The sequence below is a fragment of the Hippoglossus hippoglossus genome, chromosome 5 (assembly GCF_009819705.1).
Source record: "Hippoglossus hippoglossus isolate fHipHip1 chromosome 5, fHipHip1.pri, whole genome shotgun sequence".
Classification (NCBI taxonomy): domain Eukaryota; kingdom Metazoa; phylum Chordata; class Actinopteri; order Pleuronectiformes; family Pleuronectidae; genus Hippoglossus; species Hippoglossus hippoglossus.
Window position 1 is genome coordinate 20835973 of NC_047155.1, and position 15178 is coordinate 20851150.

Below are 15178 nucleotides of genomic sequence, written 5' to 3' on the forward strand. Positions count from 1 at the left end.
TACACGCAGCAAGAAGATGCGGATTTATTGATTTTCGACAGACAATTTTTCTATGAAGATGATCTTATTAATTGTTGAGAGAGTTTCTGAGACAAATGTTCTCCTGCAGACACAGAGAACAATGTGTTACCCCCTGCATGTGGACCGTGTTTACTACCAACCAACCACACAAGTAAGTGATGTTGTTCAAAAGGGGGAGAAGCTAGATGCCGCTCAACTTTGTGTAAAAACACAAGGGAGGGACATCAGAGTTAATCATTTGTCAGTGTTATATAATCTTTGGCAAAACTGCTTGATCACTAGTCCTCCTGAAAGCATTGGACACATGCGCATGAGTAAGTATCCACAATGATATTTGTATATGGTAAAGAAAAAGATTTATTGTGGGAAACTAATTTCTTGCTGACATATCAGTTTTTGTGTTGTGGTCAAGATTTGGTTGTCGGTAACTGGGTTGTAGGATTGTATCAAACAGTTTAAAACATATTTTTGTGTCAGGTAGTGCAACAGGACAGTGAATTAACTAATTAAATAGTATCGTGTTCATTGTAAATATCAAATTATAGTGGATCCTCGTTGCATTTTTGTGGACAGGATAATACTGACGAGAAGTAGACATGAGGTGACTTGTTGCTCATCCAGGTACATTCTCTCTGCTAATCACTTATATCTTTAATATGTTAAACATTAGAATCAATGCCTTGTGCTGTATCTGCTGGATGAGTCACATTTGCAAGACATGAGTTTGATCTCTTATGATGCACAGCTGTGGAAGTGCAGTACACTGGACATTGTGTGACTTCGTACACGGCTACATATGATCTATGACAATACAATAACCTCCATCAAATCCTCGTATTGATTTCAATTACATCACTCATTTCATATGTTGAGATACATAATTGAAGAATTTGAATTGAAATAGTATAATATTATAATTGGAAAAATTGTATTGTAGTATAATTGTATTTTTTTTTACTGCAGTATTTATGAGCAGGAACCTGCAGCAATAACTGAGATCTGGTCAATTTATCAGTTTTAGTGGCAACTTTTGTCTTGTGTGTGAAGTTTTATTGTTGGTGTAACCCTGAGCTTTTTACATGTCAATCACAGACTCTCCTACCCTGTTGATTCGCTACCTTCAGAGACATGCGGAGGCTTTAAAAAGTTAAATAGTGGACAATTGGAAAGATACATTTCCATTAATACCTGCATTATTGTACAGTAAAGGTTTGAATCTGAATGATAAATTCCATGGAAAGGAATGAATTATTTCATAATATGTTGACATTAGTTTCCAGCAGGAGAGTGTGTGGCACAGTAAATAGGTCACATTGTGTTCCCTATGCGAGGCCAGGGACTCCTTCAGGGAAGCCTCTTTCCATTCAGAGGTTATTCAGGGCCGTGATCTGATCACAGAGACGAGAGGGGTGTGTCCTTAAAGTCCTGCAAACTGCCTACATCCGGTGTTCTGTTAGACAAACAGAACGACTGCTCACTTTTCTGACACGAATCAGCATCTTTTTTTCTGCTGCAGGTATCGATCGCTGATGCAATCCCACTGTGCAGCCGCTCTACAGGAGGTCACTTTGAGAAGGTTAAATCCACGTCAAGTTCAAAGACTAACCGTGCATTGCGTCTCATATCTCATAAAATACTTACATAATAGGATATTTATCGTGCCCAGATTCTGGCACAGGTGCAATATTACATTTTACAAAAAAGAAAAAAGGAAGTCAGATGATTCTCCCTGCAGTAATTTGAGTTAAGATTTCCAAGGTTAGGGATGAAATTTCACCCTATATTAAATTTGTTGGTAATAGTGATCGTGAATGTTTTTTTTAGGCTGGAAAAAAACCCTAAAGCCTCCAATGAACACTCACAATAATAGTCATCTGATATGGACTGGTATTAAGACAAATTGTATTGAGCACTTTAACAACTCCACCATCCAGATTAGTAATGGCAGTTAAGGGAGGCAGGGTAGGAGGAGAAGTTTCTGAAGTGTCTTCCCATGAATTCACTCTGCAGCATTGGCTGTTAATCCGTCTCCTCGGGACTCTGGAACCTGCTGGTTGTCATTCTACTCAACTGACTCATTTACAGTCTGAATGCAAGCTGACTGAATGCTATTAAATGTAATTAACTGTGTGGTAGGAGAGGAAATGAGCAGCGCTGCAGCAGGAGACACCGACTCCTGTCAGTTACACAAGAATATTTTTTTACCTCTTAAGAGTATAAAGACTTGACTTATATCTTGAAACACATCTTACAGTTAATGCCCTGCAGCAAGTATGCTGATACATATTCATTCACCAGTCTTCTGGCTGTGTTACTATTCTTTTAACCACTAGGTGGCAGACTGAGTCTTGTATTTGCTATCTATTACAATCAGGCAAAGTTGTGGAGTCCTGTACTGTGGTGCAGTACAAATGCGGAACCATTGTGTTTTTCAGTAAAAAATCCAATGCTTCCAACTCTAGTTGAGATTCTGCTGGTAAATCCTAAACTTGTGACCAAGTTCTAATCTATAATCCTGTGTGTTCTTGTATAGTGTCCGTACATGCACTGTTGTTTCCTTTTCAGCAGATGTTTCTATAGCAGCAGCAGCAGCAGCAGTTTCTATGATAAATCCCATTTCCTCTTCTCGTTGTGAAACACGTCTTGTATGAACCACATGTCTGATGTGATATGAACCTCTCACTCCAGGTTGCTGAGACTTTAACATGGACAAACCACAGAAGGACAAATCGGCTGACCACAAGAAGACAGATGCCAGAAAGAATTCTGGGAAGGTTAGTGTGATTTAACCTCTCACAACGCAGCACAACATTATGTCCTCTCATCTGCCAATTCATGATGTTTGATTAGTCTGGCAGATCAACAGCCCTGTCCTTAGACATCTAGGTACGTCACCGCTGCTTGGCATGTTGTTGTTATTAGCTTTATATGTCATACATTAACCCGTTCAGATGATAGGTGCTGTATATGGACAGGATATATCTCTGGTGGTCTTGAGTAAATATGTACATGACCTTTGTCATTTACGCTCATTTTCAAATGTCATTGTGGACAACAGAGGCCTCGCAACTCTTATAATCTAAAATCACTTCAAACTTTGATTCAAGGGAAAACACACACACACACACACACACACACACACACACACACACACACACACACACACACACACACACACACACACACACACACAGTCGGTTTCTAAGCTTGATCCTGGACTGCAGGTTTTAATTGTGCCGACTGATTAAGGTTCCGGTGGAGATACAACCTCATCTCTTCACCCAGCCCCCTCTCATTTGACACACAATTGATTACTGCATATTGACGTGTTGAATAGCTCACTGATTATTTATTTTTTCAATAGATCATGAAATCAGCGAAACTGTATTCTGAGTTTGACACATACGGCCAATTCTTCAGATTCCTTAGGGGGCTGGGTGGGGGCTCCAATAACACTTTACTTTCACGCATGAGGGTGCCACGGCCTTGCGGTGGTTAATGCTGACGACTCACAGCAAGAAGGTTCCTGTTTTGAATCCTGGTTCGGCTAGGGGTCTTTTTTTTGTGGAGTTTGCATGTTCTCCCCATGTCTGTGTGGGTTTTTCTCCATGTACTCCGGCTTCCTCCCACAGTCCATAAACATGCAGATAGTGCTTAGGTTAATTGGAGACAATACGTTGTGATACACTTGCAACCTTTCGAGGGTTTACCCCACCTCTCGTCAGCTGGGAGTGGCTCCAGCTCCACCCTGATAAGGATAAGGGGTAAAGATAATGGATGGATGATAGAAGGATGGAAAGCCATGTCAATATACCTTATATTAGTAAACTGGCTATCAGCAGAGTGATGACTAAAGTGCATAAACTACTGTCATGTCAGAAATGTGTGTGTGTGTGTGTGTGTGTGTGTGTGTGTGTGTGTGTGTGCGTGGTTTTTTTAATAATGCAAGTGTTGAAATTACATTTATTTATTTAAAAGCTTGTAAGAGACATTAAAGCAAAGACGATATTTCATCATTTTTCTTTAGCGCCTCAGGCAGAGAAGTGACGTCTCCTCTCGTGCATGGACAACACCACGGGTAACATTTCTTAACAGTGTGCAGGGATTACAAAATGATTACAAAACATTTGTTAAACTGAGCATGTGGAAGAGCACGTTGGTCAATCGGTCAGTGGATTACAGGAAACAAAATGTGTATCTGTTAATACAAGTGTGTGTGTGAATGATTAAGCATAAATTCACAAGGGAAACTTATTAAAATAAAAGCAAAGTTAAACCAGCCAGGAAATTAAAAGGTTGTGTTTAGTCTCAAAATGTATTCGATGTACAGTGCATGGTTTTAATGGTTTATGCACTGTGGATCTAATACTAACAATACCCTTTTTATATCATCTTTCAAACCACAGTTACACCGTGCTATACAGGTTGAAAATGAAAAATTGAAGGCGATCAATAGGCAACTTATTTTTTTTTATTAAAACAATAGGAAACAATTAAAACCTTAAAAAAAGATAAAGTAGCACATTGTAAAATGATTGAAATATTCCGTCAGATCACAACTAGCAGAAACATGTGTCCATAGTATCTGGGGTACCGGGACAGGAAGAATATTGTGGCGAATGACTTGGGAGCATGAACTCAAAGGAAGCGTAGCCTGTAGTGTACTGTTGTTGTATAGATTATCTGTACATTCGTTCGCCAACCCTCCAAAGACAGGAAAAGGTACCGTGAATGTTTGTGTGTTGTATGTAAGTGAGAGAATGAAGCTTTTCATAACTGGCATCGTTGTTGTTGGCGGTCATTCTGTAGCTCGACAAGTAACAATGCAATACCTCTTACCGGCTCCTATGAAGGGCTGAGACCTGCAGAGCAAATGTCTGGATGTGTTATTTTTTGTGTTGGCTTTGTTGATGTATTTAGTTTGGATCGATTGTTGGTAGAAAATGCTCGAAATCAATAAAAACACACTTAGACTTGGCCATCTCTTTCAGGCCCAATAAATCCAGATCTATCCATCTGTCTCTTAGATAAGCGATTCTTGAGAAAGCCTTTCTTATGTTCCCACGTTGAAGTTGACATGGAAACCAAATGAACACAGATGAACTTTGCCGTGACAATAACAACACATGCATGCTCTCAAGAGGATGACCAAAATGTCAACTCTGCTTACATGCATCTCATAATGTAACTGGCATGTTGATTCTTCCAAAGGGGACATTGAATGACTTCACTTTCATCTCAACTGTGTCCTTTTCTCTGTCCTTTTCTTAATCCATTTGATTAATGGATCAAATTAACCTCCAGTTGGACAATTTGAATTAATTTGATCCATTTAGTGGGAAAACTTTCTGAGAAACCTCTGAGAAACTTTCTGAGAAGCCAAACCCAAAATCTCCATTGGAACTTGAGCCATCTATTCCCAGCATCATCTTAATCTAGTAATAGACCACTGTTTGTCATTGCATATAATTCACAACATACTGGAGCATTTCAATCAGGAGAGACCATATGAAGAATGAACAAAAGGTATTGCCAGGCACAATAAGAGATGCAAGTGATGAGATGTATAAAAGTCTATTTGTCTGTTAGACCCCTTGTGACATGTTGATGATCTGAATGAGATGAGATGAGTGGCCTCAGCTGACCAGGACACTGGATATGGAGACTGGTTGGTGATTGAATTTATTCTTAACTTCATTAGGGCCACTTAGAGGGGAAATAGTCTGAGATTTCCAAAATAAAGCTGTAATATTATATTATATTCATATTTTTCTGAAGCTCGGCTTCAATTCAGTCTGGACTGACCTAACCCCCATTCAATGAATCTCAAATCTCTCCCTCTCTCTATGCTTATTGATCAGCTGAGTGTGGGCACAGTTTCCTCCAGCCAATCATGCGGCTGCTGTCAACCTTTAACTCCCTTCTCCTCTCTTCCGCAGTCGGCCGTCCTCTCTGACCTCTCTGCTCCCTGCTCTGGTGCCTTCACAGCGTGGATAGTCTCATTCACCAGAGTTTCTCTCTCTAATTGCGCCTCGGTCGATAATGCAAATAAATAAATAAAGCTTGCAGTTCAAGGAGCCTGGCTTCCTAAAAGCAGAAATAACCGACGCTTTCATAATCATCTCATACATTCTTCTCAGTGGAATCTGTTCGGCATCCGGTGGGAATCAAACGTTTATTTTGCAGTGCGCCTGGTTTTCGGACTGTAGAGCAGCCTGAGCATTTTAACCAACTGTCAGAGACGCGTGTCCCTGAGAGTTCCTGCTGCTCTCATCCGCTGGATGATTCCTCCTGATCGTTTCCCCGCAGCTCAGGTGCGTCCCTCTCCAATCTAAACTCTTTCAATCCCTCTGTGTCCCTCCATCAGATAAACGAATAAATAAATTAATAAAACCCTACAGCGCGTTTGCGACATCTCAAAATCCTCCCGTGCAGTTAAAACCTCACAAAGCAGCAGCTGCTCTCCTCCTCAGCACCTTTACCTCGCGATGGGCGTCATCCCTCACGACGCTCCTTCATTTCCTGTGTATTGGACGTAGCATCTCGTGCCATATTTACATATATTATCGCTTGATGAAAGGGCCCCCTTCCTTCCCAAGGTGCAACTCGCTCTGTTTGAAATCCATCCCATCGCGTAGCATGCTATGTCAGGGGCCAGCACCAGAAACGCGAACGCTCTCTGTCCTTTGCAACAACACTGGTTTCTGTTCGGTTGTCGAACCTTATAATTTCTTTTGGCCTTTTATATAATTTGGTCTTAATTTTCGTTCGGTTGAATGACTTTTTATTTAAGTTTGGTCCCTTACTGACCTTTTATGTCGTTCTACATTATACATCCCACATTCAACGTGCACTATGTCCCCCACTGGTTTGGTTGTGCTAGTAATATAAGCAACTTTTCCATTTTCAATATGCACTTTCTTCAGATCGTCACATTTGGTCACTCCCCACACTCATGCACCTAAAATTCTGTTTGGTTCTCTACTCACCTCAATTTCTTTCTAATATGATCTTATTTCAGTTGGTCATCCAGACCTTTATCTCGTATGTCTTCTTTATCTCTTGGGCTGCAGCTGCATTCTAACAAGAGCTATATCACCTCAATACATTTATCTGATAAATACGTATAATTGAGAAATGTTCTAATTATCGTCTGATCTTACTTAGCTATGAATTCTTTATTCTGTCATTGCCTAGAATACTACATTTACAAGGTAACAATCATTCATCATTTTCACTTCTCCGTCAAAGTCCTCCACCACCTTCACTTTCTATCTCTTCTCTTTTCTTTTGGGGGGAATTACTACGTTCAGCTTCACCCCCATCTAATCCCGATGACATCACATAGGGGTCTAAAATGTTCACATCGCTCTCTGTGTGCATGTCAATAAATGTTGTTAAAACGTTGAATCGAAGTCTCTCCTGATTGAACTGTTTTTAACTCCGTCGTAACATACTCGAACACACACACACACACACACACACACACACACACACACACACACACACACACACACACACACACACACACACACACACACACACACACACACACTAGTGCAAACTGTCACTGTATATTTAGTATTTGTTATTTAATTGGTGACAGGATCGAGGGCAAAGTGAATAACCCAGTTCCCCTGGCCCAGATATCTGGACCTGTGAAACACCCTCTGCTGAATCAGCGGTTCTTGTGTGACCTTGACATTGATCAGCAGCAGTGCGACGAGGCCTCGGCCGTGTCAGTGTTTGTATGACTGGAGTGAACCCTTGTGTAATGTGCTCTCTCTCTACAGCAGCCAGTCACAGCCTGTCTGTTGAATGCAGCCTTTTTTGGGGCCCTGGGGTCATCTTTCCTCTACGGCTACAACCTGTCTGTGGTCAACGCTCCTGCTCTGGTGAGTCAATCTGTGAGGTCCACTTGTAAACCTGCTACCAGATTTCAATAAATATTCCTTTAAGACAATGCAGCAGAACCAGGTTTCATTAAAGGTATTCTTGAGTGAATGAAAATTGTGTGCAGACAGATACAGCCTTATCTCCCGTCTTCAGCTGATTGCCCAAACTGCACATGTCATAGTTATGCTAAACCCCATTACAGAGCTCATTCGTCACCATAGAGCGATCTGCTATTTGTCATTTAATCAATGGACACAATGTTTTTGGGCAAACACAAAGCTTGTGTTTGCCTTTGGCATGGTTTACTGACTTCAGTTCCGTAACCGGACAGACAATTAATATTTACCAACTGGGGTTATTCTTTTACCTTGTGTGTGCCCTGGATACACAAACTGTTCTGGTAACTATCACAGATGACATCTTGGGGAACTTGAGCTAATGTACAAGATTGGTGAAAATGTCAAAAAAAAAGTGATAAAAATTGTGCCTTCCCAACGTGCCATCCCTCCACCAAGTTTCGTGGAAATCCATCCATTAGTTTTGTGTAATCTTGCTGACAAACTATGAACAAAGGCAAAAAGCATAACCTCCTTGCTCCTTGGCCGAGGTAAAATTACCTTCTCACTACACATGCATACAAACACCTTTGATTCCAGAAGTTGCATGATGATCACTTTCAAATGTTTTCTTTTTGAACAAGTACAGTCGCTGCTGGGGCTTGATTCATTCACTCTTTTTCTGACCAAATCTTAAGTCCATCTTGTGATGGAGGGAAATGTCATTAAAGTGAATGTGAGTGTGTGTTTACTGGTTGGACATTGTTAGTTCAAGTCAGCAGCATAAATAGACTTATGTTTATTTAGCATTGCTTTGATTGGCCTTTACATTTTCACTTTCTGCAAATCATCTGAGTGGAGAAATGGAAATTGCAGTTTTCTAGCTGATATCCGCTGAAGCTTTTGAATGGGTAACAGCATTTTCAGAGGTCACATTTTCTAATCTGTCCCTTTGTTTCAAGGTAATTAGATGCCACACAGGTCACTGAATTAGTATTCAAACATTCAGCTCTGCCCTTACTTATACAGGTACAGGTGGTAATGATCTTGGAAAGTGGATTTTACTGAAGACATCAGATTCTCTTTCTGAATCTCAAGTTCCTGTTGAGTCAGCATTAATTGAAACTTGTGTAACACAAGCACTAATGCTTTAATATTAGAAAAAATAATATAGGAGACGAAAGGTTCCACAAATATTATGATGTGATGTGTTCAGGGTAGATGTTCTGCAATCAGTTGGCTATTCATGCTGTACATTTGTAGTGTTTTGAAGCATGTTTTAAAAGCTCCTTTAAAGCCCATATTTCTCTAGGGTGAAAAAACAATGTATGAGAGAGATAGTACAGTTTGTAGTTTGATCATTTTTAGTTTCTCTATTCACAAACACAGAGCACAGCGTGTGCTACTTCTCTGATAACAATCCCAAAATGCGATGCTGTCAGCGTTGACACAAAATAATTATCAGTCCTAAGTGTCGAAACTATATAAAGGCCTTTGTACATCCAGTTAAAAATCAGGCATTGAAAAAAACCTTTGTAAAGCTATGATTTGAAAACAGAGTCTCTGCCCTGATGGCAAAAGCCTGGTCACCTTAATTTACCAGTTTATGAGCTACAAGCAAGTGTTGGAAGATCCTTTATACTGGGTGGGTGTTTCATTTTATTGACAGTGTCGGTTTTGTTAATAGGTCACCATTTTGCTGCACAGAGATGACACAACCTTTTTTACCATTTGAACCCTGCCCATTATTAACCAGTGTGAACAATAAATACAGTCAAATCTCTCACATGAAACAAGCACAACTTTTCTCAACTTGGCAGAAACCTTTTGTGTTCATGTGGGAGTACTATCCCCCACAGTGAGAAGCGGGCAGAGAAACTTTGTTTTCAGGTCGTTTGAATTTTTGTAGGCATTTTGCCTCTTGTCCAGTCTCAAGTCAAAGAATAAAGGATGGGCAGAGAAATGGTTCCAGGGCAGTTTCTAACTGGGGTCATTGTTAGGTGCTTTTTTGCTCCTCTAGAAAGTCCCCACACGTTTAACCCAGTTTGAGGCACACAGGAATAAGAGTGGATAAGAACAGTAGGAAGATCATAGTGTGAAACTGAGATCAAGTCCCCACAGCCTCTAGAACAAGGGCTGGCAAGAAATTCGGCCATGTAGCATTATCTAGGTTTAGTAAAGCATTAAGGAAAAGGCCCTCTTTATTCTGTGGCAGTGTGTGTGGTTGGACAGGGAGACCAAACCGTGGACCTTTGGACTGGGAGTACGGTCTCGGTTTGATAATCGTTACAGCCCTAGAGTCCACACAACGCAGGTTACACAGAAAATTAATACAAATATCTCAAGAAAGATAGAGATAATGGATAGGCCCATAAATGACCATAGTCATTAACAAAGTGTTTTATCTCTCTATGTGCCTAGAGGAAGCCATCAGCCCAGTTGCCCTCCGCTGCTCTAAACCCTTAGCACAAAAAGGTTTTGCAATTTATTAAATCACTGAGGTGTATCTGGTCAAATGTCATGTTTGAGTCATTGCGTGTTCCTATAGTAACATCAACTACTGCACAGAGAAAGAAATGTTCTTTGACTTACAACTTGTTTATGATGCCAGCTGCTTTCATTTCTGAATTAGATACACTGAGATCATGAACAAAACAAAGCACACCTTCACTGGAATCGCGACAGAGCAATGAGGTCAGAGAACAGTGGGGTTCTGCTTTTAATTAGGTCTTGACTAGTCACCACGATGTTATAGTCCTGATTGATGAGGTGAACTCTGTGAGAAAGAGGAGGATGAAAGAGAAAGAGAGGAAAACCTGACATCTCTGATCTGTGTGATCTCCAGAATCAGAATTGATTTGCTCTAATGCTGTGATATTATGAGAGACTAGAGAACTATACATCTTCTCATAACTGTGATGCCCATTAGGTGCTATTTGTCCTCAATCCATCACCAGCAGCAGGAGAATGACAAAAGATGCCATCTATTAAAATTCTGCCCCCGGTCCCAATTCATCTTTAGCACATCAGTGGGAACATGTCTCCGCTGATAAAGTGGACAAATATTCCACACTATTCCACTTGGGGGCTTTGCGTTCCCTGATAATATATCGCTACATTTATAAAACCACATATTGTGTGTGCTGCGAGTTTCTGGAGTACGTATAAGTTCAATAAGGAAGAAAATGAAATGGTCCTTGAACAATTTTGTTTATAACAACATCAAACAATCAATACAAAACTACCACTAACAACTCATAAATGTCTCTCACACTTCATATAAACATATAAACACATAAACTAACATCCTAATGGCCGTACGTGTGTGTGCTTGTTTTTGTTACCTCTTTAGGACATTTTCCAGCATTAAAACTGACCTTAGCTGCTTTCAGACATGCACTGAACTCGGATAATCTCCTGACATTCTCTGGAGGGGCTGTGGGTTTGAACACAGATTTCCGAGTGAAATTTTCTCCTGACTGCCCCCCAATAAAAACTCCGGAGAATGTCCAGCCCATTTAAGAACACAGCATCCTGTGGAGGATTTACCGCAAGTGAGTGTTGATGATGTTTCTAACACATTACAGATGCAAAACTGAAAAAAATAATAATTGAAATATCTCAGTAGTAAAAACAGCTGCCAGTCACCTAGGAGACACCGACAAAGATGTGCTGACGCTGGTTTCACAGTGCTGTGAATGAAAACACGTGATCTCCTGCATGCTGTGCCAACCCTCCCCTGGATGATATGGAGATTTCTGTGTTGTTGTGAACGCGTCCAAGCAGAGAATTTACCGCTGCGCCATTCATATGTGAAAGGCAAAGCTCAGGAGAAAGTCCAGACCCAATTGTGCGGACATTCTCAGGAGTTCATGTCTGAAAACAGCTCTTGTCAGGACCAGTGGACCTCATGAGGACCAAAGCCTGGTCCTGATGTGGCAAATCATCCTTTCTGAGGTCCTGGTTAGGGTTAGTGGTGAGATGTGAATCGGGGTTAGGTCGTGTTTAAGCATGGGGATTAAGTTTTAGGCTGTCCACATTGAATGGAAGTCAATGCAAAGTCCTTATAAGGATAGCTGTGCAAACCTGCGCAAGTGCGTGTGTATGAACGAGTGGGGTGTTCTCCATCGGGGTGGGTGTGAAACATCCAGTCTGACAGGAAGACTGCGGGAGGCACACATTTATTTAACATATTTTATTCCTTTCATTTCAAACGTTGGGATCTATGAAAACAAACTTGACTTCAATGGGTAAAGATGGTATACGACTCAAATCTCAAATTCCAATCAATATTTCATCAGCAGTGCCTCACCCTCACATTAGCCACCCCCCCCTCTAAGGGGTGGGGACTCAGCAGGCTCATTTTTGTGTATCTACATTCATGAGATGCTTTGCGTTGACCATGTGGTCGGATGTGTACGTGATATGAAATGAAATGTGTGCTAATGCCCAGCTGGACTGTGATCCATAAATCTGGTTAGTTTTCAGGACACATCTTTTTTTGGCTTAGATTTTTAGTGTGGATCCGACACTGTTTTATAAATGAGGCCCTACCTTTCACAGGCTTTATTATAGCTTTATTAAACAGTCTGGAATTATTTGCTCTTAAGGGGATGACTCCGACACTGCAATCGTCTACCTCAGAGCTTCTTCTCAAACAGTCCACACTTCTCTCTGCCCAACCCCTCAAAACCTGGTCTGTACTACCATCACAAATCCAATCCTGCACTTTCACCAATTCAACAACTCTTTAGTTTTACCACTGCTGCCCTGGATCACCTGCTGCTCAGCTGGTAAAAATGTTCATCATGCACTGCACCCTTTAACTCATCAAGACCTGAGGTTCCCCTTTAAAAAGCACTAAATCCTAAGCATGGTTTGAAAACCTGAGGCTTTTCTGAAAAACGTCTCTAAAACTTTTATTTTTCAGCAGATATGGAGATGGAATCAAAACCATTTGAAAAGCTAAAACAGATGGGGACACATGCATATGTTGCATCCAGCCTTCATGGGTAAACCGATCCTGGTCAAGCTGTTTTTTTCTCTAACAACTCCTGATGCTCAAAACTCTCAGTCACCAATCTGCAGCCGAGGAATTACTGCTCATTAATTCAGTAGCTCCTGCCACTAATTCAAATTTATATAAAATGAAGCGACAAGCCGCTTTGTACCTAGTGTAGTTCATTAAGGGACTTGAAAATAACATAATGTGAAGGAACAGTAAAAATCAACCATTAATCAAAACGTTTAATCAGCCCATGTAAAAACGTACAGCGGATAGATTCTGTAAACCAATATTGAGTGTCTCTCATACACAGCAGGTTTACCTCCAACAGTGAGAGAATCTTGAAACGATGTGTAGCTGCAATGGTTAAAGGAATATTAATACATGCTCATTCACTTCTAATAAACCTGTGGCTCTTATAGTCTCAGGCACCACAGGAACTTGCCATTCACTCTGACGTTTTGCCTTCAGGTGCCACAATTTGCACTCAGCAGCTGCAACAATGAGTTGCCAATGCTAAAAATTAGGGATGCACCGATATGGAAATTCTTGGCCGATACCGATACCGATATTTAAAACAACAATCTAGCCGATAGCCGATACCGATATTTGTTTATTACTTGCATGTGGCCTTCTTGGTGTGTAACGCCGGGTTTACACCGGGCGCTGAAGCGCTGCCCCGCGCCGCGCAGCGTTATTCTCAAGCGCGCAGCCGCCTGGCTGTTCACACCGGACCCGCATTTCTCCGCGTCGGTCAGCCCGTGATTCTCCGCTTGTTGTTGTATGTAACCCGTTCAATGTCGGGTGTCGGGGGTAAATGACGTATTCTCCAAGCAAGCCTTTAGCCCCCCCCCCCCTCTCTCTTTTTATCTATATGACTGCTTGTGTGGCTGTAGTGGATGGGCAGAGGGGGACATTTAATTATGTGATTGGGAAAATTGGGAAAATTAAAACTCCAGGACAACAGAAGGGGAATACAAAGTATGGGATGCATATTTGATCATTTATATCATATCAAATATGTCATTTATATCGTTTAAAATCATTTTTCAGTCTGTTTCCTGGCGCGATACGCTCGCTCGCACGCCGAAACCATCGGCGAAACCTTGGCGCTGCGCTGTGCGGCGCGGCGCTTCAGCGCCCAGTGTAAACCCGGCGTCAGTGTACCATAATCTGGATGCCAGATTGGCAGGCTGCAGAAAACATACCAATGAATATCGGCCAATGTTATCGGTGAAAGTCAAGTTTATTACCGATACGCCGATAGCAGTAAACGAGGCGAATATCGGCCGCTACCGATATACGGCCGATACATCGGTGCACCACTACTAAAAATGTAGTAGCGTAAGGGGATTACTTTTGGTTTTCTGCCGTGATCTGTTTCCTTTCACATGGTGTAAATGAGAAACCTGGAGTCTTACTGTATTCACGTGTGCCGGACTTCACACAGGGAAAGTACTACGGTGGCAGAAGTGAAGTGGGAGGAAATGAAAGGAAAGGAATGCATCATGGTACTTCCACAAAGTCACTTAGGTGGAATAAGTGTAGATGCATTCAAGAGGCTTTCAAGAACGACTTGAGGTGGTTTTTAGATGCTTTCTCTGCAGATAACTTTCTCTACACTTTACTGAGCGTTGTGATGTCTGACAACATCACACCGAGCTGCTGTAGCACTCATCTGATCCTGGGTCAGTTCAGCCACTGGATGATCTGTGGGGGTGCAATTCTCTTAATTCTCCACTAAGACAATTAAACACTATATCATCATATTGAAGGTTACTACAGTGTATAAAAGCACCTTTGAACCTGTTTTCTCAACAACCTGATTCGTCCAGGTATTCTGGTTACACTGGTGTAAGGGTTTGTAGATAATTAAGTGCTGCGGGGTTATGCAATAAAACAATATCAATAAAACAATATCAGTAATTATTGCATAACAAAGGTTCAATATATATTAATGTGAGGAGGTGATCTACCACGGATTTGTTTTACTGTTAAATCAAATGATTATAAAATTATTGATATCAACTTGTATAAAAATGTTTATCTTGTTGTCATTTTCGGCCATATCATCCAGTCCGAGGTGAACACATTACTATACGATAATGGCTGAGGGTGGGACTCAAGGTAGAGAAGTCCCAGGAATCAGGTGAAGGTACTAACAAGTCACAGAGGTAACTATGATAGTCTGCCAATGAAC

The 15178-nt window shown here is 41.2% G+C and overlaps 1 protein-coding gene across 4 annotated transcripts in view; it reads left to right on the forward strand.

The window, feature by feature from the left end:
• Positions 1 to 15178, forward strand: part of slc2a9l2 (solute carrier family 2 member 9, like 2) — a 127028-nt gene that overhangs the window by 18266 nt on the left and 93584 nt on the right. For 3 of the 4 annotated variants that reach the window (XM_034586554.1, XM_034586557.1, XM_034586558.1), the window contains 2 exons: positions 2710 to 2795; positions 7815 to 7916. In XM_034586554.1, the coding sequence (XP_034442445.1) occupies positions 2727 to 2795; positions 7815 to 7916 (171 nt within the window). In that variant the 5' untranslated portion in view covers positions 2710 to 2726. Of the gene's footprint in view, positions 1 to 310; positions 336 to 2709; positions 2796 to 7814; positions 7917 to 15178 lie in introns of those variants that run through there. The other variant, XM_034586556.1, reaches the window with a different exon arrangement.